General features: G+C 39.3%; 2 protein-coding genes across 2 annotated transcripts; both read left to right on the forward strand.

Moving 5' to 3' along the window:
• The first annotated feature begins 15,605 nt into the window (after positions 1 to 15,605).
• On the forward strand, positions 15,606 to 16,133 carry LOC111990739 (uncharacterized). Its single transcript, XM_024022528.2, has one exon. The coding sequence runs from the start codon at positions 15,606 to 15,608 to the stop codon at positions 16,131 to 16,133; it is 528 nt and encodes a 175-aa protein (XP_023878296.2).
• Positions 16,134 to 25,102: 8,969 nt separating this feature from the next.
• LOC111990731 (uncharacterized) lies at positions 25,103 to 25,951 on the forward strand. The gene has a single exon (XM_024022514.1). It carries the CDS (start codon positions 25,103 to 25,105, stop codon positions 25,949 to 25,951), a length of 849 nt encoding a protein of 282 aa, XP_023878282.1.
• The last annotated feature ends 665 nt before the right edge of the window (positions 25,952 to 26,616 follow it).

Here is a 26,616-nt window from a genome sequence, read left to right on the forward strand (position 1 = left end):
GGTCTTTTGGGCTTGGACCCTTTTGGTCAGCGCTGGTTTGGAGTTTGGACATTTAAGACTCGATTCCCCCTCTCCAAAATCCACCAAATTCTTAGGAAAGCAAACCATTTTGCAGTTCTTTTTGACAGTTATTGGGTGAACGAAAGACACTGTTTTAATCATAAAAGCCCATGCCCAAATATACTCTTTTGTCGGATACCATACTCATCGTAACTCTTCCTAATCATTTTATTTTTTCTTTGTTTAAATAAAACTTTCCCTTTTCTGGGAGGAAAAACTTGAGTTACCTTCAGGGTTCATTGATATCTATCTAATTGAAAGTGTTTAATTTGGTCGCAAATATTTCTTAAAAACTTCACTCATGTCATGTTCTTGATCTTTTTATTTTTGTCACATACTAATGGAAAGCCCATAAGTAATTGCATTTCCGATTTTCCAAAAAAATAATAAAAAAAGGCAATTGCAATTCCATTTCTCATGTAGTTATCCCGAATTCACGCTAAACTATCGGTCCCACCAAAATATTAGAAAAAAATAAAATCATATTATGCTATCAGCTGTAGTAGAGTTCTTTCTTAAATAAAAAGCTGTAGTAGAGTTATCATGCTAAGTTCCTTTGCTAACTCTGCCAAGAAACAGTTACATATCAGAGGTTATGTTGAAAAATATATAACTTGTTCAAGTTGTGATGAATGTCACCTAAAATCTCCAAAAAGTAATTCTTTCCGATTTATTGGTGTATATTTTCAATAAAATTTACTAAATTTAGTTTATTGGTTGGTGCAATTATTGATTATCAGTTTATTAGTAGCTTTTTTTTTTCTCTCTAATTTTTAAGGCACCTTTTGTAGATTCAAGCATTTTAGAAGTGTTGACAAAATATTTTGTCATATGAAAGTTGTGAAATTCACAAAATTATATTGATAGAAATCTTTTTTTTCCCCCTAAAAATATTATTATAGAACTAAAGTTAGCTTATAGAAATCTTTTAAAATAGAAGATTATTGACAAAGTTGAGTAGTTCTTTTTCAACACATTTGGGTTGCGTTTGAGATTTGAGAAAAAATTAGTTTATTTACTTTTTAACTTATTTTTGCTCTTAAAGTGGGTTCCATTGCTCCAACAGTCAACTTTTAGCCTTTTTTTCTACATACTTTCAGTAAAAAGTTTTTAATTTTAACAAAATAAGCGATTTCCAAATAAGCCTTTGATTTCAAAATATTGAATAAGTAGACTATAGATTAAGTTTTTACATTTTATTATATGCTCTAATTTACTTAATAATAAAAAAAAATCCAGCATATTGAACTAGAGTCATGCACATAACATATATGTAAAAAAATAAATAAAAAATAAAAATGAGTAGCATAGGTAAAATAAATAAATAGCAATAAAATTCAAACCATTTGATGGTACTTTTTATATTTCTTAGGAAACACATAAAAGAAAAAATACTTTAGTTGTCTAAAAAATTCCCTATCAGTCTAGTTGGTCCACTTGGTTCTATTCGTTCCACTTCGGTCCAATTCTGTCAATTCTATCCACTTTGGTCTTATTTGGTTCTATTCAGTCCATTATGTCCACTTCGGTCTTATTTAGTCCTATTCAATCCACTTCAGTCCTATACGGCGTACTTTGGTCCTCTTCGGTCCATATGTTCCTATTCGGTCCACTCCGATTCATGCTGTCTACTTTCGTCTTATTCGGTCCACTTTAGTCCTATTTGGTCCATTAAGTTCTGTTCAGTCCTCTTCAATCTAATTTGGTCTAGTCTGTCTACTTTGGTCTTATTCGGTCCTATTCGGTCGACTTTGTCCTTACAAGGTACATTCAGTTCTATTCAGTCCACTTCAGTTTCATTCGGTCCAATTTGGTTCTATGCGGTCTACTTTGTTCCATCCTGGCCACTTTGGTCTTATTTGGTCCTATTCAACTTTCCCCCCCCCCCCTTTCTTTACTTCACTTGCTTTTCTTATATAATCTTCATCTTCCTATCTCCTTCTTCCATTTGTTGATCATCCATTCGCCTCCTTTCTGGCCATCCGTCCCATCAGAGGCCTTATCGGTACTCAAGTGGTTCACTCTGATCAACGTTGCCCTGCTAAGGGGTTATATCCCCATTAATGCGGTCAGAGGGGTTAGGTGAATGCATTAAGTGTGAATGTGACAGCTTGCTCTGGACTTGTCCCCTCCCAAAAATTATCCTTAGTATGCCGAGGACGGAGAGGTCCTCGGCGTGGGTCAAAAAAGAGGCTTTTCCCAACTTAACCTTGGCTGGTCAATCTTCCTCGGCGCTGGCCTTGGGCTTACTATGCAATGGGCTGTGGCTGTCAGGCCCACAGGCCCCACACAAGCATTTTAGAAGTGTTGACAAAATATTTTGTCATATGAAAGTTGTGAAATTCACAAAATTATATTGATAGAAATCTTTTTTTTCCCCCTAAAAATATTATTATAGAACTAAAGTTAGCTTATAGAAATCTTTTAATATAGAAGATTATTGACAAAGTTGAGTAGTTCTTTTTCAACACATTTGGGTTGCGTTTGAGATTTGAGAAAAAATTAGTTTATTTACTTTTTAACTTATTTTTGCTCTTAAAGTGGGTTCCATTGCTCCAACAGTCAACTTTTAGCCTTTTTTTCTACATACTTTCAGTAAAAAGTTTTTAATTTTAACAAAATAAGCGATTTCTAAATAGGCCTTTGATTTCAAAATATTGAATAAGTAGACTATAGATTAAGTTTTTACATTTTATTATATGCTCTAATTTACTTAATAATAAAAAAAATCCAGCATATTGAACTAAAGTCATGCACATAACATATATGTAAAAAAATAAATAAAAAATAAAAATGAGTAGCATAGGTAAAATAAATAAATAGCAATAAAATTCAAACCCTTTGATGGTACTTTTTATATTTCTTAGGAAACACATAAAAGAAAAAATACTTTAGTTGTCTAAAAAATTCCCTATCAGTCTAGTTAGTCCACTTGGTTCTATTCGTTCCACTTCGGTCCAATTCTGTCTATTCTATCCACTTTGGTCTTATTTGGTTCTATTCAGTCCATTATGTCCACTTCGGTCTTATTCAGTCCTATTCAATCCACTTCAGTCCTATACGGCGTACTTTGGTCCTCTTCGGTCCATATGTTCCTATTCGGTCCACTTCGATTCATTCTGTCTACTTTGGTCTTATTCGGTCCACTTTAGTCCTATTTGGTCCATTAAGTTCTGTTCAGTCCTCTTCAATCTAATTTGGTCTAGTCTGTCTACTTTGGTCTTATTCGGTCCTATTCGGTCGACTTTGTCCTTACAAGGTACATTCAGTTCTATTCAGTCCACTTCAGTTTCATTCGGTCCAATTTGGTTCTATGCGGTCTACTTTGTTCCATCCTGGCCACTTTGGTCTTATTTGGTCCTATTCAATTAACTTTGGTCCAATTTGGTCCTATTCAATCCATTTGGTCTTATTTGGTCCATTCGGTCCACTTTGGTGTTATTTGGTCCCCTTCGGTCCATTCGGTGCATTCAATCCATTTTTGTACACTTACATAATGGGAAAAGATAAGTTTGGACCGAATAAGAAAGGTAAATGATCTCAATCATGCTAACTACACCAAGAAATAACTACATGTCAAAGGTTATGTTCACCATTTCTTAACCGTTTGAGAAATTAATAGGAAATGATAATGAGGTACTGATTTCAATGGAATACAATGGAATTGAGATCATGTGCAATACCCTAAGTATTGCAACTGATGCAATAGATATGAATGACTGAGATTTAAAGTTGAATAAAAAAAAAAAGGAGAAATACAATGAGTACTGATAGTCTCAATCATATCTTCGTCCATAGAAAGATACAAGGACGAAGATAGTTCCAAGTTCCATCTAGCCAGTGGTGATCATCAGGCGAGGACAAACTCGTCTGTCCTCAATCATTAATGAAGCGTTACAAAACAATGATGAGCTTCTATACCGTTGGGGGAGATAACCCACCATTAACACCCTATAGAGGCGTTACTGATACGGGAATCTAGTGGGCAGCACCAACGGCTAGAAGGAAGAAGTAAGCACCTATATATACCTACCCATGAGACCCGACCAAAGGTACACACAATAAACCTCTAGTTCGTATACACTGATATTTTAATACTTCTCATTCTAGCCTTTCTGACTTTAGTATTGGAGGCTTTACAGTAGGCACCACACCGATGACCCACACTTCTTCCTTTCACCATCCATTTTTCAGGATTAGGTTGGCTGAGGACGACCCCATTCTAGACGATCATTTTTTACTAACGATCTGGGCATCATCATTTTGGCGCCATCTATGGGGATGCTTTTCATGCTTAGTTTGAAAGTATTGTTCCATTCATCTTACAAGCCCAAATGGAATCCAACACTAACCAAGATCCAACAGTGCTAACTCTACAAATTTAGACGCTCGCAGCCGCTGTGGAAGAGCTTACTAGGCAAAACTAGGAGCTAAGGCAGTGACTACAGCAAAAAGATAATCGCCTGGAGACTAATCGAGGCTACGAAGGAGACGGTCAGGGGAAACGACCAAACACTCAAGAAGGGGTAAACTCAAATCTCCTCAAGGAAATGAGGAAAGAGAAGGACGAGCTAAGGAGTGCTATCAAAGAAAAAGCGGATCAAGGTCTGGACAAAATGGTCCGGAAGACAAACTCACCATTCACCCTAGCGGTCTAGGAATGCCTGGTACCCTCAAAATTTCATCTACCCCAGCTCGAGCCATTTGACGGATTGAAAGACCCTTTAAATCACCTCAAAGGGGCAGCCAAGGAATGGTTCACTAAACTACTGACGTTGTCCATTAATAACTTCGAGCAACTGGGCAATGCTTTCCTTCGTCACTTCATCGGAGGGCAGCGTCCAAAAAGGCCAACTGACCATTTGCTCACCATCAAGCAAGGAGAGAAGGAAACTTTGAGATCCTATGTAACATGATTCACTTGAGGAACTTTAGAGGTGGACAAAGCAAATGATGAAGTACAGCTAACAACCTTCAAGGCTAGATTGAAGTCCAGGGAATTTGTGGTCTCCTTGGCAAAGAATCCCCCAAAAATGATGGCCGAAATGCTCTTAAAGGCACAGAAGTACATGAACTCTGAGGACACTCTGGCAGCTATAGAAGGAATAGAGAAACCCAAGGAGAAGAAAGAAAAAGAAGACGACTGAAGGGAACGAAAAAAGAATCAAGCAGACCAACACAATGTCGAAGGGAATAGATGAAGAGATGACAAAAACCGTCGTCTAGTGAAGTTCACACCTTTGGTAATGCCTGTCGACCAGATTTTGACGCAAATCAAAGACAAACCTTATCTCCAATGGCCCAGACCGTTACACATATCACCTAATGTGCGAGATAAGAGAAAATATTGCTGTGTTCATAAGGATCACGGGCATTACACAGAGGAATGCCGAGAGCTAAAGGAGTAGATAGAAGAACTCATACGAAGAGGGAAATTGCAGAAGTATATGAAGAATGGGGATTTTGGCAGGTTTAGGGATAGTAACAAGGACCACCACAAAGGCTCTCGGAGGGACAAGGACCACTTGCCCCCTCATCCACAAAGTGTAATTGGAGAAATAAAAACCATCACAAGAGGATCGTCCACAGGAGGATCATTCAAGTCCCTTAGGAAGTCATACCAAAGGCAGGTGAACAGCGTTCATAGCCTACCTCCTCCAAAGTAGAGACTAACGAGTCAAGATATGTATTTCTCAGAGGAAGATGCTAGAGGGGTGAAACAACCTCATAACGACCCATTGGTCATCATGCACATGATTGAAGGATTCAACACAAGAAGAGTTCTGGTAAATAATGGGAGTTCGGCAAACATCATTTACCTTTCTGCCTTCCAGCAGTTGAAAGTAGACCCGAGGAGGCTTCGTCCCTTTGAATCTCCCCTCGTCAGTTTCAGTGGAGACAAGGTATACCCTCGGGGAATAGTAACTTTGACAGTTACGGCAGGCTCATACCCCTTACAGGTAACTAATAAACACAACTTTTTAGTAGTAGACTCAACTTCATACTACAATGTAATTATAGGAAGACCTACTCTCAATCATTGGAAAGCAGCCACCTCCATGTATTGCTTGAAGGTAAAGTTTCCAACAGAACAAGGATTTGGAGAAATAAAAGGAGACCAAGTGCTGGCAAGGGAATGTTACTAGGCAGTCCTGGCGTCGAAGGAAAACCACATGTGGATAATTGAAGAAAAGACGCCAGAAATTGTTGAGAAACTGGAGATAATAGAATTGGTTAAAAGAGATCCTACAAAGACGACCTAAGTAGGGATGAGCTTAAGTATCGGGACGAGTTTAAGTCTCTAGATGAAGAAAGAGATTGTCAGCTTCTTGAAGGATAACCTAGATGTGTTCGTATGGGGCCACGAAGATATGCTAGGCATATCAGTAAGCATTATCCAACACCACCTAAATGTGGACCTCAAAAAGAAGCTTTTCTAACAAAGAAGAAGAGTTTTTGCTTCGGAACGGAACAAAGCAATCATGGACGAAGTGAACAAGTTGCTGGCTACCAATTTCGTCAGGGAAGTCTATTATCCAGAGTGGTTGGCCAATGTTGTCATGATCAAAAAGGCAAACAGGAAGTAGAGAATGTGTGTTGACTTTACAGATCTAAAGAGTGCCTGCCTGAAGGATAGTTTCCCTCCACCCAGAATCGATCAGCTTGTAGACTCGACAACCGGACATAAGCTTCTTACCTTTATGGACGCCTTCTTTGGATACAACCAGATACAAATGGCAGAGGAGGATCAAGAAAAGACAGCCTTCATCACCAGCTAGGAGCTCTACTGTTACAGGGTTATGCCCTTTGGTTTGAAGAATATCAGGGCCACATACCAAAGATTGGTAAATCAAATGTTTAGCAAACAAATTGGGAGGAATGTGGAAGTATACGTTGATGATAGACTTATCAAGAGCAAAGAAGAAGTGGACCACCTGGATGACCTTAGGGAGACGTTCAATACACTTAGGTAGTATAGCATGAAGCTTAACCCGTCCAAATGTGCCTTTGGTGTCTCTTCCAGGAAATTCCTCGATTTCATGATATCACGAAGGGGAATAGAAGAAAATCCTGAAAAAGTGAAGGCTATCCTCAAGATGTCCTCCCCGAAGATGATCAAGGAAGTGCAATCTCTCATAGGGAGAGTGGCAGCCCTCAACAGAGTCGTCTTAAAAGCAACAGACAAATGCCTTCCCTTCTTTAAAACCCTAAAGCGAGCTTTTGTCTACATAGATGAATGCGAAGCAGCATTTCAAGAGCTAAAGCGCTACTTAAGCAACCCTTCACTCTTGAGTCTGTCCAAGGAGGGGGAAGACTTGTTCCTCTACTTGGCAGTATCCACAACTGCAATTAGCGTGGCCCTGATCAAGGAAGAAAAAAAGTACAACTCCTAGTATATTACACCAGCCAGGGCTTTCAAGGAGCTGAAGCCTGATATTCAAGAATAGAAAAAATTACCTTTGCCTTGATCGTGGCCTCAAGAAAACTTCGTCCATACTTTCAGGCTAACCCAATCATAGTGATGATGGACCAGCCCCTTAAGAAAGCAATGAATAAACTTGAGGCAGCCGGACAAATGGTACAGTGGGCCATTGAGCTTAGCCAGTTTGATGTACAATATTGCCCCCGGACGGCCATAAAGGCCCAGGCCTGGCAGACTTCATAGTAGAATTCACCACTCCAGAACATGAAGACAATTAGGAAGAACTTTGAATAATCCACACAGACAAATCATCCACTCAAAAAAGAGGTGGAGTAGGCATCGTCATCACCTCCCCTAAAAAAGACGTTTTGAAGTATGGAGTTAAGCTCAGATTTCCAGTGACCAATAACGAAGCAGAATACAAGGCCATGTTGACAAGGCTAAGAATGGCTCAGGCATTTGGAGCTAGAAACATTTTGCTTTGGAATGACTCACAGCTCATTATAGGGCAAGTCAAGGGAGATTTTGAAACAAAGGAGACAAGAATGCAAAAGTACCTAAGTTGATGAATCAATTAGTGAGCAATTTTGATTGTGTAAAGTTTGCTCAGACCCCACAAGATCAAAATGCCGAAGCCGACGAAGTGGCCCAGAGTGCATCAGTAGATGATCAGGAAAAGCTGGCTGGTCAGAAACTAGAAGAACAAAACTCCCCTAATATCAAAGAATTTCAAACCTTCCCTGTGCATACTCGCTCCGAATGGATGAGTCCCACTCTGTCCTATCTTAAAGATGGATGATTACCACCAAATCCCGAGGAAGCCAAGAAAGTCCAAAAACGAGCAGCCCAGTTCACAGTGCTGAATGACAAGCTTTACAAAAGAGGCTTCTCCCAGCCTTACTTAAGGTGTATTGAAGAGAAAGAAGCCAAGTATGTCCTGGAACAGGTGTATAGGGGAGTTTGCGGCAATCACTCCAGACCAAAGTCCCTCATCAGAAAAATTACGAGGACAGGTTACTTTTGGCCCTCGATGCAGCAAGACGCAATAGAGTTTATCAAGAGATGTGACCATCACTAAAGGTATGTAAATGTCCAACGAGTCCCAGGAGAGAAAATGATGACCATTTCTTCACCTTGGCCATTTGCATAATGGGGGATCAACATTATGGGCCTCCTACCATAAGGGAAGAGACAAGTGAGGATCTTGGTTGTCGCAATTGACTACTTCATGAAATAGGTAAAAGCAGAAGCACTGGCAATAATCACAGAAACAAAGGTACAAAATTTTGTATGGAAAAATATTGTGTGCAGGTTCGGGATCCTAAGGATGATAATCTCAGACAATGGTCGTCAGTTCGACAATCACGAATTCAAGTCGTTTTACTCGAGCCTGGGTATCAAGAACAAATACTCATCCTCAGGACATCCTCATGCCAATATTGGACAGACAAACGTAACAAACCGAACCTTGCTCGATCATCAAGGCCTAGCTAGTAGGGGCAAAGGGAGCATGGCCCCAAGGAGTTACCAGGAATTCTATGGACGTATAGGATGACAGCACGAACCCTAACAGGAGAGATGCCCTTCAACTTGACTTATGGCATAGAAGCAGTCATCCTAGTTGAAGTAGGACTCACCAAACTCAGGAGGGAATTCTTTGACAAACAGAGCAACGACGATCAACTGAAGCTAAACCTGGACTATTTGGACGAAGTTAGAGACTAAGCCTCTCAGAGAATGACCAAGTATCAACAGGAGGTGGCCGAGTACTACAACCAAAGGGTAAAACTCAAAAGATTCAACATTGGAGACCTCATCCTTCGAAAAGTAACTCCCGCAACGAAGGACCCAACACAAGGTAAATTAGGACCATCCTAGGAAAGACCCTACAAAGTCATCCACTATTCTCGCTGAGGAAGTTACCACCTGGAGGTTTTGGACGGGAGCAAGTTACCTCATCCATGGAATGTTAAGCATCTAAAGAGGTATTACGAATAGGAACCGTAGTCCAATTGTATGCATGATCTCATACTTTTTAATACAAATCAAATAAACATATTATTCAGCAATCCATGTATTCTGGTTACCTCTCTCTTTCTCAAACCATGACCGTCATTCGGAGGCAAAGATCTTGTCCAAATCAAAGGATGATAAGATTCCTTAAATGGATGTACATCGTCCAAATCAGAAGATGATAAGATTCCTTAAATGGATGTACATCATCCAAATTAAAAGACAATAAGATTCCTTAAACGGATGTACATTGTCCAAATTAAAAGACGATAACATTCCTTAAATGGATATACATCGTCCAAATCAAAGGCAATAAGATTCCTTAAATGGATGCACATTGTCCAAGTTAAAGACGATAAAATTTCTTAAATGTATGCACATCGTCCAAACAAAAGATTTCTTAAATGGATACACAAGGCAATGCAAAGAGGTTGTCCTCTAACAACCAAGTTCACATTTGGGCAAAATTCTCTAAGTCCCTAAAAGGACAAAAGGTACACCTAAAGTTTTCTAAGTCCTCAAAGGAACAAAGGGTACATTCAAAGCAGACTACAGTAAACAGGAAGTGCAGGCAAGAAGTATTAACCAACCATATGAATAAAGATAAAAGTGTAGACATATTATATAAAGTTGTAAACTGTTCAAAAAGCCCCAAAACAAGTAGGGCATCTAAATATAAGGTGTCTAGTAGCCCTAAAACAGACAGGGCATTTTCAAAAAAAAAAAATATATATATATGTGCCTACATTAGAAGACGAACCTCTCTCTAGATCACCCGATCTCACCTCGGACCCCATATTTTCCCTCTATTAATCCCCTTGAACGGATTTAAACCAAGCTAGAGGATTAAACACAATGGGTATAAGTCACCCAACACCAAACCTAGGCCACTACCACCCACAACAAATCCCCAATCTGTGGATATGGATCACTAGATGAAAACACACCTAATGGGTCACTAGAAGAATCTACTAGCTCCCTTAAGAGAGCAAAAAGGAAGGCGATGGAGGGAGAAGTGGGCCTAATTTTAGAGTAATCTACCATTAAAGAAAGTAACACAACTCGAAAAGGAAAATGGGAGCGCAAAAGGAAAATAGGAGCACAAGAGAAAGGAATACAAGTAAAACTTAGAAAGGAAAAAGGCGTAAATAAAGGGCGTACCTGGAAATAAGGGAGGAAACTGAGAAAGACTAAGAGCAAAAGGCACACACTAGGAAGTCAGAAAAACCCAATCGTAGAAAGAAAATGAAGAATGAGAAAAGAAATGCAAGGATTAAAAAAGTTTTCCTTGAAAAGTTTGAGAAATCTGAAAAGATTTCACGAAACAAGACCTCTCAACCAATCAGAGTAGGACACGTGGCCACGATGCGTGCCACGTCGTCACAGAGCAATCAATACGGGAGCAGAACCCCAAGTGCCCCAATAAAAATNATCAGCCCAAACTTGGGAGCCCATCTTCTCTTTCCCTTTATCCCCCGTCTTTCGTTTCTTCGAAGGACGAATGACCTCCTCAATTGAAACGCTAGGAGAAACAGCCTGACCTTCATCCAGATCCAAGGCAGAGGTGGACAAACCTCTCTCCACCGTTTCTTTTTTTTTTTTCTTTTTTCTTTTTTCTTTTTCCTTATCAATGATTCTTAATCTCCTTTGGCCAATGTTGGAAAGGGGCTCGTTCTTCTTCCCCTTAATCTTTGCGTACATCCCCTTATTGAACTTGGTTTTCATCTCTGCACCAAAAAAAGCAAGGGGTTAAAGCAAGGAAAAAGAAGAAAAGACAATCTGATATATCGGGGAAACTCACGTTTTCTCTCTTCCTGGTCAAGTGCATAGAGGTCGTAATGAGAAGGCTCCGGCCACAAATAATGACGAGCTAACATGTGTGGATCAACCAGCTTGTCAAAATCATCAATAGTACTTGCGTACTTGATAGCCTCTTGAACCCTCTCCATATACTTACTCTCAAGCTCAGGACACTCTTTTACTACAAAACAGAAAACTACGCAAGATTAGAGTGACGATTAACATGTACAAAAGGTTAAAAAAGAAAAACATCTCATTGGAGGCAAACGCACCAAGCTGAGGGATCTCCCACCGGCACAGCAACCTAGGGACATCCACCCAAAAGTCATCAGAAAGAGTCTCCCAACCATCGCCCAACAAGAAGAAATATCTAGACTTTTAATAACGGAAGAACGATGGAGGATCAACAACGGGGTGAGACTTTCTATCCCAGGGTACAAATTCATAATACCTAAACTTCTTGGATTCTTTCAAATGGTAGAGGTGGACGAACTCATTGAGCATGATCATATCCCCATTAGATATAGTCGTCCAAATCAACATGTAGCTTATGACGATTCTCCAAGAATTCGGCATAAGCTACCCCGGAGCAAGGTTCAGGTAGTGAAGAAGCTCTATGATGAATGGATGGATGGGAAATCTAAGGCCGCACAAAAACACAGCCTCATAAAAACAAACCTTACAATGAGCAAAGGCACAAGCCTTCTCACCCTTCCTAGGAAGACGAGCCCTAGTCTCATCAGGGAACTGGAACCTATCCCTAAACTTACTAAAGACGTCTATCTTCAAAGTACACTTTTCTTTAAGGGCATGGAAAGAATGGGGTGTGGTAAAAGCAAAAGGATGAGAGGACGAAGGTGCGAGGGAAGGCGTAGAGGTAGTCGTGTCTACCCCTGCCCCAGTTGTGCCTACATTAGAAGACGAACCTCTCTCTAGATCACCCGATCTCACCTCGGACCCCATATTTTCCCTCTTTAAATCCCCTTGAACGGATTTAAACCAAGCTAGGGATTTAAACAACAATGGGTATAAGTCACCCAACACCAAACCTAGGCCACTACCACCCACAACAAAATCCCCAATCTGTGGATATGGATCACTAGATGAAAACACACCTAATGGGTCACTAGAAGAATCTACTAGCTCCCTTAAGAGAGCAAAAAGGAAGGCGATGGAGGGAGAAGTGGGCCTAATTTTAGAGTAATCTACCATTAAAGAAAGTAACACAACTCGAAAAGGAAAATGGGAGCGCAAAAGGAAAATAGGAGCACAAGAGAAAGGAATACAAGTAAAACTTAGAAAGGAAAAAGGCGTAAATAAAGGGCGTACCTGGAAATAAGGGAGGAAACTGAGAAGACTAAGAGCAAAAGGCACAACTAGGAAGTCAGAAAAACCAATCGTAGAAAGAAAATGAAGAAATGAGAAAAGAAATGCAAGGATTAAAAAAGTTTTCCTTGAAAAGTTTGAGAAATCTGAAAAGATTTCACCAGAAACAAGACCTCTCAACCAATCAGAGTAGGACACGTGGCCACGATGCGTGCCACGTCGTCACAGAGCAATCAATACGGGAGCAGAACCCCAAGTGCCCCAAAAAAAAAAAAAAAAAAAAAAAAAAACACTCCTCATATTCCTGTGACTGTCCAAAATATGGACAACCTCAAAATAGAGGGGCAGTTGATAGTCCCGATCATATCCTCGTCCATAGAAAGATACGAGGACGAAGATAATTCCAAGATCCGTCCAACCAGTGGTGATCATCAGGCAAGGACAAACTCGTCCATCCTCAATCATTAATGAAGTGTTACAAAACAATGATGAGCTTCTATACTGTTGGGGAGATAACTCACCATTAACACCCTATAGAGGCGTTACTGATACGGGAATAAAATCACCATTTAGGTAGCACCAACAACTAGAAGGAAGAAGTAAGCACCGATATATACCTACCCATGAGACTCGACCAAAGGTACACACAATAAACCTCTAGTTCATACACACTGATATTCTAATACTTCTCATTTTGGCCTTTCTGACTTTAGCATCGAAGGCTTTGTGGTAGGCACCGCACCAGTGACCTACACTTCTTCCTTTCACCATTCATTTTTTAGGTTTAGGTTGGCTGAAGACGACCCCACTCTAGACGATCATTTTTTACTGACAATCCGGGCATCATCAAGTACATTTAGAATAATCGCACCGATCCTAATCCAATACAATGAGCACATTTAGGATAATTTTGGTACTGATCTGTCACATCATCGTGGTACTAATTGTGAAAACATGACGTAAAATAGCAAGATGAACAAGTATGTATGTATATATAATGTGATGTGATGAGGCAAACTGGACAAGGACGTAGTGGTCCTATATATACTCCAGGATAGTCCAACTCCAACCCCACATTAGAAGGTATAAACTTAACATGATATGATACAAGAGGATGAATCCAAGTACATGAAAATGAACATTTTAGCCAGAATCCAAGGACTTAGGACCAATTACACAAATTCCTTCTTTTGTCTCCCATCGTCCATATATTAGCCTCACCTCTTCCTTTAGGATCACAATAATGTGAATTTCAGGATAGATTCTAGACTTACATGTTTGAAAACGACAAAAATAACTCGCAACTGTCATAATATATTTGGCATTTCATGCAAATTTCAGCCAGAGGGTAAAATAGTTACTATTCCTTCCCATTTCTTAAGTTCAAGATTAACAAGTGAGTTCAACAAGAGTTTTAAGTTTTCCGAGCTTGGGATGGCGCAATATATATTGCTCCCTCCCTGCATTTGATTGATTACGGAATATTCATCATGTTCAAACACAACATTTTGGTTAAAAAGATTTTAATTATTGGATTATATAATTTCAGAACAAAAGAGTAAATTAGTACTTGAGCTTGAACAATTTATGATATATATACACACACACATATATATATTTTTTTAATACTAATAAGCATTATGATTTAAAGTTTGAAGAAAAGTACTGTTTAAGGGTCACACTACCCAAAACATGGATTGTGGTGAAAACACTCTTACAATTAAGCTAACTTTTGATAACTTTAATCCTAAAATATCACAAAAATGTATAAAAAATGAATGAGAGACGAAGAATGAGAATAAGTGAATAACAGAGAGGGTGACGGGGATTAATGCCCCACCAAACCTCATGTGCTTCCTAACTTCAAAAAACACTAAATACTATTATTTTCTCTAATTTAGTACGTAGGTTCGAAATTAGGTTTTCCTTTATTCAATAGCTTTATACGAGGGTCCTTTCTCTCCCTTTTCTCTCCTACCTCTCTTGCTATCTTTCTCTATATCATTTAATGTCTTTTAAGAAGCAAATTTGATTCTACGATCTTTCCCCTATTTTTACCCTTTTGTGCATCGCAAATGTGGCAATGAAGAAGGACCCATCCATAGCTACCTCCAATATAATTACACTTGTTGGTGTGAATTTTTTGAGCTTAACTCCCTTTACATAAGTTTTTACATTTATTTGAGCAAAGATATTCGCGTCATTATTGATGTGACCAGCAATATTACCTATTGTATATATTCATTTGGGCATTAAAGAATGTATTAATTCAACCTTTCTAAATAGATTTGCTTAATATTGAAAGAAAATAGGTTCACATATTTCTTCTAAAAAAAAAAGTTCACATACAAACCTAGTTCTTTTCATATATAATACGAAAGAATACTCATTTCTCTTTTTTTTTTATTTTTTTTTTTTTTTTTTTTCCTAACTTATGATATTATGTTTCTTAAAAAAAAAAAAACAAAAAAACTTATGATATTATTTTATTATTTAAGGAGATAAATAGTTTGTATATTTTTTATGACTCTAATAATAAATAAATAAATAAATAACTAAGATCTATCCATTAACTTATCAAAATGTGACATGTGTCCCAATATCAAAAGACTCAACAAATAGCAATTTAGAATTAAAAACCAAAAGTGGGCATTAATTTGTTATGATAATTTCATGAAATAAAGTGGGTGGACAAGAACTAAGGACATGCAAACGATTCCCTCATCACAAACACTACTCCCATTCTCTCCAACCAAAACGAATCACTTCTTCCCTTTCTTCTTTTTCGTACTCCAATCCTCCACACCCTAACGCTAAGAATCTCTTTCTCTCTCAAACAATATTCAATCTTTACCTTCTTATCAAAGGCTCCAATCTCAGCCACGTATTTATATATTATTATTTTCCTGCAAAGTTCTTCTTCATAATTTCTTCACACCCAAACAAGACCTTAAAGAAAACCTTTTTTCTGTAGCTATATAAGATGATGAAGGTTCACCCAGCACCAAAGAAGCGAAACATGAAGACAAACCAATACGGCGTCGCATCCAAGAAGCTACGAAGACTCCCCCACGTGTTCGCCAGAGTCCTCGAGCTTCCTATACGCTCAACCGTCGATGTTTCCGTTCAAGAAACCTCTGACTCTCTTCGTTTCATTGTCAGTACCACCACCAACGATAACAAAGACAAGTCAAATATGAGCCAAGTGAGAGCTCATACGATCAAAATCTTGCCGGGCATGACGAAAGTTGTGATTAAAGGAATAGGTGGTGGAGATGATGAAGATGATGAGCTTGATGTCTGGCGGTTTAGGCTTCCGTCTTATACGAGACCTGAGATGACAAGCGCGAGATTTAGCGGTGGTAAACTTGTCGTCACCGTGCCTAAGGGCATGGACACGGTGAATAATAGTGATGGTGATGATGATGATGATGATAAAAACAACGGCGAAAGTAAAATAAAAGAGAAGGGTTGGGGTGGAGGGAGTGGAAGACTGATTCTTATACAGTAATGTTTCCCTTTTACGCATGTCATGTTCTTGATTTAAGGTTGGACTTTTAATGGCATGGGACATGTATGGTTTCAATATGTGAAATTGAGTTAGCTTTTGCATTTCTTTCTCATAACTCTTCTTCATTTTGTTTAGTGAGTAGTGAAGGAGATTTTTATTTTACTCGTGCTTTGAAAAAATGAAAATTTTACAAAGCTTATTTATTTAAATGACTTTAACAATTAAACCATCAAAACTTATAATTTCGGCTTAAATGGACGAGACTTAATTACTTATGCTTGTGAGTTTATTATATAATTTTTTTGGTGGATTGAGAGAATTTATGTATGTTTTGTTAATTAGATTACGTTTTGAAAGTTCTTTTGTGATATTGCTACTTAAAAAAAAAAAAAAAGTTAAAATTTAAAATTGATCCTTTAAATTTCAACTTTTGTCATTTTTTAAATTTTAGTTTTATCATTTCAATTTTTTAAGTTTCAAATTTTGTCAATTTAGTCCGGCGTTACCTTTTGGTTAAGTCTTACCATTAACCAAAATGACACTGTTTTTTTTTTTTTTTTTTCCTTAATTATTATTTCTTAATTTTATTGAAATACCTTAATTACCAAAAAAAAAAAAAAAAAACTAATTAAGGGGAACGGCGTCATTCCTTGCCCTTGAAAATCAAAAACTATCCAATACCCTATCCCGGGTTTTTATTAAAAAATAACTATAAAACCCAATCTATATTATTAGTTAGGCAATGTTTCAAACATATTTGGTTTCTAACAATTCAAGCTTTTTGCACTCGATTTTGCCCAGTGAATTTGCACTTGGAAATTGAGAGCCCGTTTGGATTGCCAATTCTCATCACTCAAAACTGAGTTCTCATCACTCAACTGAGAATTGGCGTGGGACCACACTAAAAATCTGGTGTTTGGCTTGATTTTTTATCTTTGTTTTCATCACTCAAACTCAGTTTGAGTGATGCTAGCAGTGCANGGGTTCTTTCATCTTCTTCTCTCTCTTTTTTTTTTTTTTTTTTTTTTTGTCTTTTTCTTTTTTCTTTTCTTTCTTTCTTCTTCACTCTAGTTTCTTTTCTTCTTTTTCTTCACGCAATGATGGCAGAGATGGCAGAGGGCTTCGATTTCAGTTGTGATTTGCGTCTTAATCGGGTTAAGGTATGATTTTGGGGCTTCGATTTCAAGGCTTTTATTTTTTTTTCCTCATCTTTTTCTTTATTTTTCTTTCTTCTTCAGACCCACTCTAAGGTTTTTTTTTTTTTTTTCTTCTTCTTCTTTCTTTGTTCTTCACTTTGGTTTCTTCTCTTAGCTGCTTTTTTTTTCTTTTCTTTTTTTCTTCAAGTGGTGATGGTAGAGATGGCTGAGTTTGGGTCTCTGATCTAAGGATTTGGGTTTTTTTGTTGTGGTTGTGGTGGTTTGAAGCTTGGATTTTTTCGTGGAGGTTGTGGTTTTGGTTGAGCGCTGTTGGTGGGTTTGGATTTTTGATTCATTCGAATTTTTTGGTGGAGGTTGTGGTTGTGTTAAGGGCTGTTGGTGGTGGTGGTTGTGGTTGTGGATTTCTGGATTTGCCATTGGTAGTGGTGGTGGTGGTGTTGGAGCTGGGTTAATGGTGGTGGATGAAGGGTTTGTCGTTGGTGGTGGTGGAGCTGGGTTTCGGTGAAGCTGGGTTTGAAGAGCAGAAAAGAAAAGGGACGCGGGTAGCAACTGTATTTTTTTTATGCAGTGTCAGTGGGTGGGTCCATCATTTTGGCAAAAAGTGAAGTTAAAAACTAAGATAAATGACTGAGTTTTGTGACCAAACAAAGTGTTGGGATTTTTTGAGTGATGGTGGAGTTTGAGTAGTGAGTTATGAGTTTTGAGTTTGAGTGATGAAAACTAAGAATTGAGATATGAAAACTGAGACACCTCTAAACCAAACGGGCCCTGAGTATCTTACACTCAATTTCCTTACTCACTTGGAAATCGAGTGTCTCACACTTGATTTTCTCAGAGCAAAATCAAGTCCTCTAGACTCGATTTGTTAGAAATAAAATTTGTTTCAAACATTGCATAACTAATAATATAGTTTAGGTTTTATGGTTATTTTTTAATAAAATCCCCCTATCCCCAACCACCGAACTATCTGAGAAATTTGGGAGAGAAAAAAAGAGAGAGAGTTAGAGATCGTTAGGGGGTGAGAAAGAGAGATCGAGATCAAGACTGATGGAGAAATAGAAATCGAAACCGAAACAGAGAGAGAATGCATCAGGTAATGGCAGATTAGGACCATTTGGTTTGTTGACTTTGGCATCAAAGGACTTGACAGAGCAGACTGCAATCTTTTTCTGAGTATTCAGAGACCTTAGTAGATATAAAGTACTGATGTGTAGTGATCAGAGCAGGTTGATCTCTAACATATTTTTCATCCTTTGTAGCGGAATAAGGCTTAATGTTTATTCAATTTAAGTTCAATGTTAAATGTTTAAAACGTTTACAGGTCGACAAAACCACATTTGGAGATTTTGTTGACATCGATCCTCGCCTTGAAAAGACTTCGTTAAGGAGCTTGCTGGGTTTATAATATTTTCTATAGATTTTTTTTTTTTTTTCAATTGCTTTGTTTGTGATTAAACATTATTGGTTCAACTTTTGCAGATAGACCACTCAATTGTTGAGAGTTTTGGAAGGGAAGGGAGAACTTGTATCACTGACCCCTCAATGGTGTGTTTTTTACTTGTATCTAGAACTAGAAGGCAATTGAGGCATAGATCTGCTAGCCGAAGGCAATCTTTTATTTCCAGGAGCAGGCGAACAATGTGGCTCCCCTAGTTTTTAGTTTTTATTATTCTTTATTTTAAATTAATGTATTTCGGCAAAATTAAGAAATAATTTAAAAAAAAAAAAAAAAAAGCCAAAACGGCACCATTTTGGCTTAGTTAACGGCAAAACTTAACTGAAGGGTAATAGAAGAATGAATTGACAAAATTTAAACCTAAAGAACTGAAATAACAAAATTAAAATTTAAAGGACTAAAATGAAAAAAAAAATTAAAACTTAAAATGCCAGTTTTAAATTTTGGCATAAAAAAAATTCAACCCATATATATAAGATTGATTTTAGTGTTTACTCATAGATGCTTTCATAGAAGTAGTCTTATAATTTGTTTTTGGTTTAGTTCCTTTTCCCAAGTTTTAGCAAGCAAGGATAGTACTATTCCCAAGTTTTAGCAAGGATAGTACTATATGTTTCCCTCGTTTTTGTTCCCATGCATTTATTAAAAGTTGAGATTCATTTTTTTTTTTTAACATGTTTAATACTCTTTTTGTCAGATACCATTCTCATAGTAACTCTTCCTAACCGTTTTATTTTTCTTTGAATAAAAGACCTTTTATAGGGAGAATTATTACAACTTGAGCTACCTTTAGGGCTTAGTGATATCTATCTAATTTAAAGTATTCAATTTGGTCACAAATCATATACTATATAATAAAAGTTGGGCTTATAAGCTGTGGTTGCACCAAGTGACTGCACGAAATTGTAGAAATTTTTTTAGATTTTAAAAAAAATAAATATAATTTTTTTTGTTCTTATTTCTTCTCCTATAATTTTTAAGTTGATAAAAATATTAATTTAATTACAATCCAAACTTTTCATCTAATCTTTTTTTTTATTTAAATTATATTAGCACGTGTAACAAAAAAAAACATAGTACACGTAAAAATTTAAATAATAAAAAAAAAGCTGCAACAATTCTCATCTAATCCTTTATTTTTATTTGAATTATATTACTACGTGTAAAAAAAAAATAGTACACAAATAAAAAAAAAAAAAAAAAGNNACGTTGTACACTTTAAAAAAAAGTAAGGGAGTACCTGTAAAAAAATAATAAATAAATAAAATAAAAAATAAAAAAAATAAAAAGCAACTACTCTTAGTATTTAAATAAAACACTAAATTCTTTGAATTTCCTCTTGCCAATTTTTTTTAAGATTTAGATTTTAGCTTTAAACTTCCATAATTAGACTAACATTAGATTGTTGTGTATATATACTAAATAATTCATAATGAATATGTATCATACGATTCTTTTTCTTTATTCTTCTCTTCTTAGGTATGTATTTGTTTACTCTAATTTTTTTTCTTAAATTCTATACGTTTTGTGTATTTTTTGTTTAACCTAATTTGCTTATGTTTTATACAATTTATATGATTATGGTTTGAGAATTAATCATTAAATATGCTTAGGCATAATTTTTAAATTATTTTTGTTTTATACATGAGTTTTGAGGTGATATGTTGCTTTCATCCTCTAGGTATTCAACAATTTCCCAAAGACACAAAAATTCTCATTAGAGCATGTAGGGGAGAATTTGTTTCAGCCCCTTGAAACTCATTGTCCTCTTTGGGGAGCCAGGCCCGCAAGGTTTTGTCCTCGGCCCCGAGTGCAGGCAAGCAAGGAGGGTTTCATAGTCTCAGCCCAAGCCTGGAGTCCCACATCGGTTAGAAGAGCGCCCCACTCATGCTTTATATGCCTCTGGGACTTGCATGAGTGTAACACTACTCACATGTGAGTAGTGTTACACTCATGCAAGTCCCAGAGGCATATAAAGCATGAGTGGGGCGCTCTTCTAACCGATGTGGGACTCCAGGCTTGGGGCTGAGACTATGAAACCCTCCTTGCTTGCCTGCACTCGGGGAGAAGGCAAAAACCCATCGCGCCTGGCACCGCGGTAGGTAAACAATCAGATGGGGCGGAGGCAGCTAAGGCTCATCCCAACCCCAAAAAGCGCTTTTTGTAGGGGAGAATTTGTTTCAGCCCTTGCAAACTCATTGTCCTCTTTGGGGAGCCAGGCCCGCAAGGTTTTGTCCTCGGCCCGAGTGCAGGCAAGCAAGGAGGGTTTCATAGTCTCAGCCCCAAGCCTGGAGTCCCACATCGGTTAGAAGAGCGCCCCACTCATGCTTTTATGCCTCTGGGACTTGCATGTGAGTAGTGGTACACTCATGCAAGTCCCAGAGGCATATAAAGCATGAGTGGGGGCTCTTCTAACCGATGTGGGACTCCAGGCTTGGGGCTGAGACTATGAAACCCTCCTTGCTTGCCTGCACTCGGGGAAGAAGGCAAAAACCGCATCGCACCTGGCACCGCGGTAGGTAAACAATCAGATGGGGCGGAGGCAGCTAAGGCTCATCCCAACCCCAAAAAGCGCTTTTTGTAGGGGAGAATTTGTTTCAGCCCCTTGCAAACTCATTGTCCTCTTTGGGGAGCCAGGCCCGCAAGGTTTTGTCCTCGCCCCGAGTGCAGGCAAGCAAGGAGGGTTTCATAGTCTCAGCCCCAAGCCTGGAGTCCCACATCAGTTAGAAGAGCGCCCCACTCATGCTTTATATGCCTCTGGGACCACACTCATGCAAGTCCCAGAGGCATATAAAGCATGAGTGGGGCGCTCTTCTAACCGATGTGGGACTCCAGGCTTGGGGCTGAGACTATGAAACCCTCTTTGCTTGCCTGCACTCGGGGCCGAGGACAAAACCTTGCGGGCCTGGCTCCCCAAAGAGGACAATGAGTTTGCAAGGGGCTGAAACAAATTCTCCCCTACAGAGCACAATTGGTAGGTTACAAAATAATAATTTTGTATTAGGTTTTATCATTTTATATATGATAATTGTTATACCAAAACATTTTTTTCCTTTTGTTATTATATAATTATTTGAGAGATTATTGTTTATCAAATAAAATGTATATTCTATAAGTTTATGATAAAACCGTGCAACGCAACGGACCTTTAACTAGTATTTCTTAAAAACTTCTTTCTTGTTCTTGATCTTTTTATTCTTGTGACATACTAACGGAAAGCCCATAAATAATTGCATTTCCGATTTTCCAAAACAAAAAATAATAATAATAAAGTAATTGCATTTCCATTTCTCTTGTAGGTATCACGAATACAAGCTAAATTATCGGTCCCGCCAAAATATTAGTAAAAAAAAAAAAAAAAAAATCATATTATGCTATCAGTTGTAGGCTTGTAGCAGAATTATCATGCTAGGTTCCTTTACAAACTCCACGAAGAAACAGGAGGTTATGTTGAAAAATATATAATATGTTCAGGTTGTGATGAATGTCACCTAAAATCTCCTAAAGGTACTTCTTTCTGATTTATATATTGGTGTATATTTCCAATAAAATTTACTAAAGTTGTTTATTGGTTGATGCAATCATTGATCATTAGTTTATTATTACTAGCGTTTTTTTTTTTTTTTTAAATTTATTTTAAAGAAACTAGTACGTATTATTGAAAGAGAACACAAACTAGCCAAAATTGGCACAGAGAACAGGAGTAATGTGTGGTGGAATATCTTCCATCCACACCATAAGACCAATAACATGTCTAGTATGTCTACTAAAGTTATGAGCAACTAAATTACCATGTCTATAAATATGAGAAAAACTACAGGAAAGAAAGGAAGCTATCAAAAATTTTACCTCAGCAATAAGGTGACCATAGGAGGAGAAAGATTTATCGTCACTACAAAGAGATTGAATAAGAAGACTACAGAGATTAACTTTTTACATTTTATTATACAGTCTAATTTACTTATTAATAAAAATCCCACATATTGCACTACAGTAATGCATATAATATACATGTATGTTAAATAAATAAATAAAGTAGTATAGGTGAAAATAAAATGCAATAAATTTCAAATCCTTTGATAATATTTTTTTTTTTATATTTCTTAGGAAATACATATATAAAAAAAATAAAAAAAATAAAAACTTTAGATGTCTAAAGACTAATACATATAGATTTAAAAAAAAAAAAAAATTCGGGAGCAATAACTAATATATTTAAAAGTTTAAGTATAATATTTGTTGTTACTAAGTTCCTACTAAGTCACATCAGCTTAGCATTTCAGTCCACTTCGGTCTTATTCGATTCACTTTGGTCTTATTTAGTACACTTTGGTCATATTCGGTCCACTTTTTCCTAGTTGTTCTTATTATATCTGTACGGAACTCTACGCCAGAGCCCATCTGGGCCTGGGGACCCAGTATGGGTGAATGGCCCATGGGCCGCGATCCTTTTCTGCCAAGAATCCCATCCTTCAGCCACACAAGTTGCGGGCCCATAATGCACCACTTCAAAGTTTCTCGGCAAAGTCGTCTGTCCCGTTCCTCGATCATATATGGACAACCAACAGGTGCCCCGTTGCATGTTCGGCGGCTCCTCAGACAGCACCTCCGCCGAGGATACCCGCAGAAGGGGAAAAATAAGTTCCCAGGCCACTTGCATCGCCTCCCACTACCACCTAACCACCCACTTATGAATGATAGCATTGGACGCTTGGGGCACTAAACCTGAAAATAATCACAGCCACTCCACAAAGTTTGAGCTATAAATAGGAGGAACACAGGGATGAAGGGAGGTTGTTGAAGGTTGAGAAAAAGAAGCCAAGAAGAGAGAGAGAGAAAGAGAGAGAAACAGACAGTAAAAAAGGGGGGGAATGTTTCAGGCAGGATAAGAGAGAAAAGTGACCTTATTGGGTCTCATTGTTGAGAACAACCCAGTGTAGGAAGCCCAAGCCCACCACACAATAAGTTGTCAGCCAAAGTGAGTCCCAGCCCAGCCCAGCGGCTTTGCTTTTGGTGCGCACAATTGGCGCCGTCTGTGGGAAACTCCTACAAAGCCGTGGTTCCGACGAGACTCGGCGAGGGAATGGCGGGAGACATTCCGTAAGTGGTGCAGAAGGTGGTTCAACGGGATTTTCTCGGGGTTCTTCTTGGCGAGAACGGAGGCAGAAGCAGCTCGAAGATAGGAATCACGAACGGATGAAGAGAGGTCTGGTCTCGGTGAGGGATCTTTCCAAACCAGCTGAATGCATCAGGCAGTCAGGGCATAGACAGCATGATGACAGGGACGAAGAGCTTGAACGGTTGCGTAGGTTGGTGAGAGATTGGAACTGGAAGCAGAGAATATGCACCGTAGAAGGGAATGGGATAACCGGGGGAGAAGGTCTGATTCCAGGGATAATCATCAAGGGACAGGGTCCAATCAATCTAGATCCGACCGTCGCCGCGAACGATCCCATTCACGGGAATCTCGTCGGCGAAGGGAACGTTCACATTCACGGGATTCCCAAGCCCACCGAGATTGTTCGCGGTCATGGGGATATGCATACCGAGGCTCGGATTCCCCAAAAGAGCGACGACCCCGTAATGCAGCCATGGATATGATGAGCCGTGCCTACGGAAAGCTGACGAGGTCACCGTTTTCGGCTGGCATCGAGCGGGCACCAATGCCGGACAGGTTCATGCAACCCCCGTTCAACTCTTACGATGGAAAAACTGACCCCGTAAAGCATGTCAGCCACTATATCCAGATGATGTCCTTGCATACCCACAATGACGCGCTGATGTGTAAGGTTTTTCCATTAAGTCTCGGCCCCACCGCACTGAGATGGTTTAACAGATTACGGAAGGGATCTGTTCATAACTTCGCCGAGTTGATATAGGAGTTCGGAATACGGTTTGTGACCTACAGCCGAGTTCCATAACCAGTGGATGTGTTATTTTCTATGAAGATGAGGGTAGGGAAGACACTTCGTAGCTATGTTTCCCGGTATTGGGAGCTCTACATTGAGATCGGCGGAGGGAACGAAAAGATTGCTGTAAGCACTTTCAGGATGGGCCTGCCCGAGGACTCCGAACTTCGAGAATCGTTGACCAAGAAACCCCCCGAAGACATGAGACAGCTGATGAGGCGCATCGAAGAATACAAACGGCTAGAGGTCGACCAGCTCCAAAGCAAGGGAAAGGCGCCCGTGGTTAATCGCCCTCGTCAGAACATCTATCCGCCTAGAGTCCGGGGAAACTTGAGGATACAAGAACCAGAAGCACACATGAGGGAGGTGAATTTAACGTTTAAAGAGCCAATGCATAGGATCATTGACAAGATTAAGCACGAACCATAGTTCAGGTGACTTAACAAGATGGGAGGAGACCCGTCCAGAAGGAACCAGAATTTGTATTGCACTTACCATAAGGATAGGGGTCACATAACCGAGCAATGCCGAGTGTTGAGGGACCATCTCGGGCAGCTGGTCAAGGCTGAACACTTAAAGGAGTTTGTGATGGACACAAGAGATCGAGGGATAGGGCAGGGCGCCTCACAAAGAAGGAACCTCCTTACACCTCCTCTTAGGATAATCGAGGTCATCCATGTTGCCCCTAGGGGCCTCACTGCAACAGGAGGAAGCTCAGTCATGCCGCCCCCCATGAAGAAGATAAAACCGACCCAAGAGCCAATCACTTTCAACGATAGCGATTTGGAAGGGATGATTCAACCACACGACGACGCGTTAGTAGTCACGGCCCGTGTAGGAGGTTTCGTTGTGAAGAGAATAATGATAGACCAAGGAAGTGGCGCTGAGGTTATGTACCGGGACCTATTCAGGGGGCTCAGGTTGAAGAATGAGGATCTCTCGAAGTATAGCACGCCGTTGGTTGGGTTCGACGGCAAAGTGGTGGTTCCCGAGGGGCAGATATCTCTGCCCGTCAATATGGAAGGCAAGGAGGTGGTGGTGAAGTTTATAGTGGTTTCCTCGTTTTCTCCATACGCTGCTATACTAGGAAGGCCGTGGATCCACGCGATGGGGGCTGTCCCGTTCACTCTGCACATGAAGGTGAAGTTTTCTACTGACCATGGTATCACTGTGGTGCGAGGGAGCCAGTGGGCAGCCAGGCAACGCTTGGTCGCTGTAGTCAATTGCAAGAAAAAGCAGACCGACCAGAAGGAGCAGGTCGAGCGTAGTTTCCCTTCGTCGGGAATCCCCTTATAGTAATTACAGAATTCACAAGAGAAGGGGGACGCATGTGACGAGAAGATGGTCAAGGTGAAGGTATTGTCAGATGCAGACAAGTACTTCCATATTGGAGAAAGCATGGATGATCGGGAAAGGGTAGAAATGTTGCTGGTCCTAATACAGAATGTGGATGTGTTTGCATGGAGCCCATATGAAGTGCCAGGGGTAGATCTCAAGTTCATAGTCCATAAACTTGGGGTGGACCCCCTGTTCACTCCTAAGAAGCAGAGGTCGAGGAGATCATCCTAGGAGCATGTATAAGCTGTGAATGAGGAAGTCTGAAGACTGAAGCATGCTGGGGTAACAAGGGAAATATTCTTCCCGGATTGGCTGGCTAACACCGTAGTAGTGAAAAAGAAGAACGGCAAATGGAGGGTTTGCGTGGACTTCACCGACCTGAACCGGGCATGCCCAAAAGATCCCTTCCCCGTGCCAAAAATTGATCAGCTGGTGGACGCCACATATGGGCACCCGAGGATGAGCTTCCTGGACGCTTTTCAAGGGTATCACCAGATCGCCTTGACGTCCAAGGATCAAGAGAAAACGACATTCATCTCCCCAGAGGCCAATTACCATTATACAAGGATGCCCTCGGACTAAAGAACGCTGAGGCTACATACCAACAAATGATGACTAGGATG

The sequence above is a fragment of the Quercus suber genome, unplaced genomic scaffold (genome assembly GCF_002906115.3).
Source record: "Quercus suber isolate HL8 unplaced genomic scaffold, Cork oak 2.0 scaffold_1195, whole genome shotgun sequence".
NCBI classification, from domain to species: domain Eukaryota; kingdom Viridiplantae; phylum Streptophyta; class Magnoliopsida; order Fagales; family Fagaceae; genus Quercus; species Quercus suber.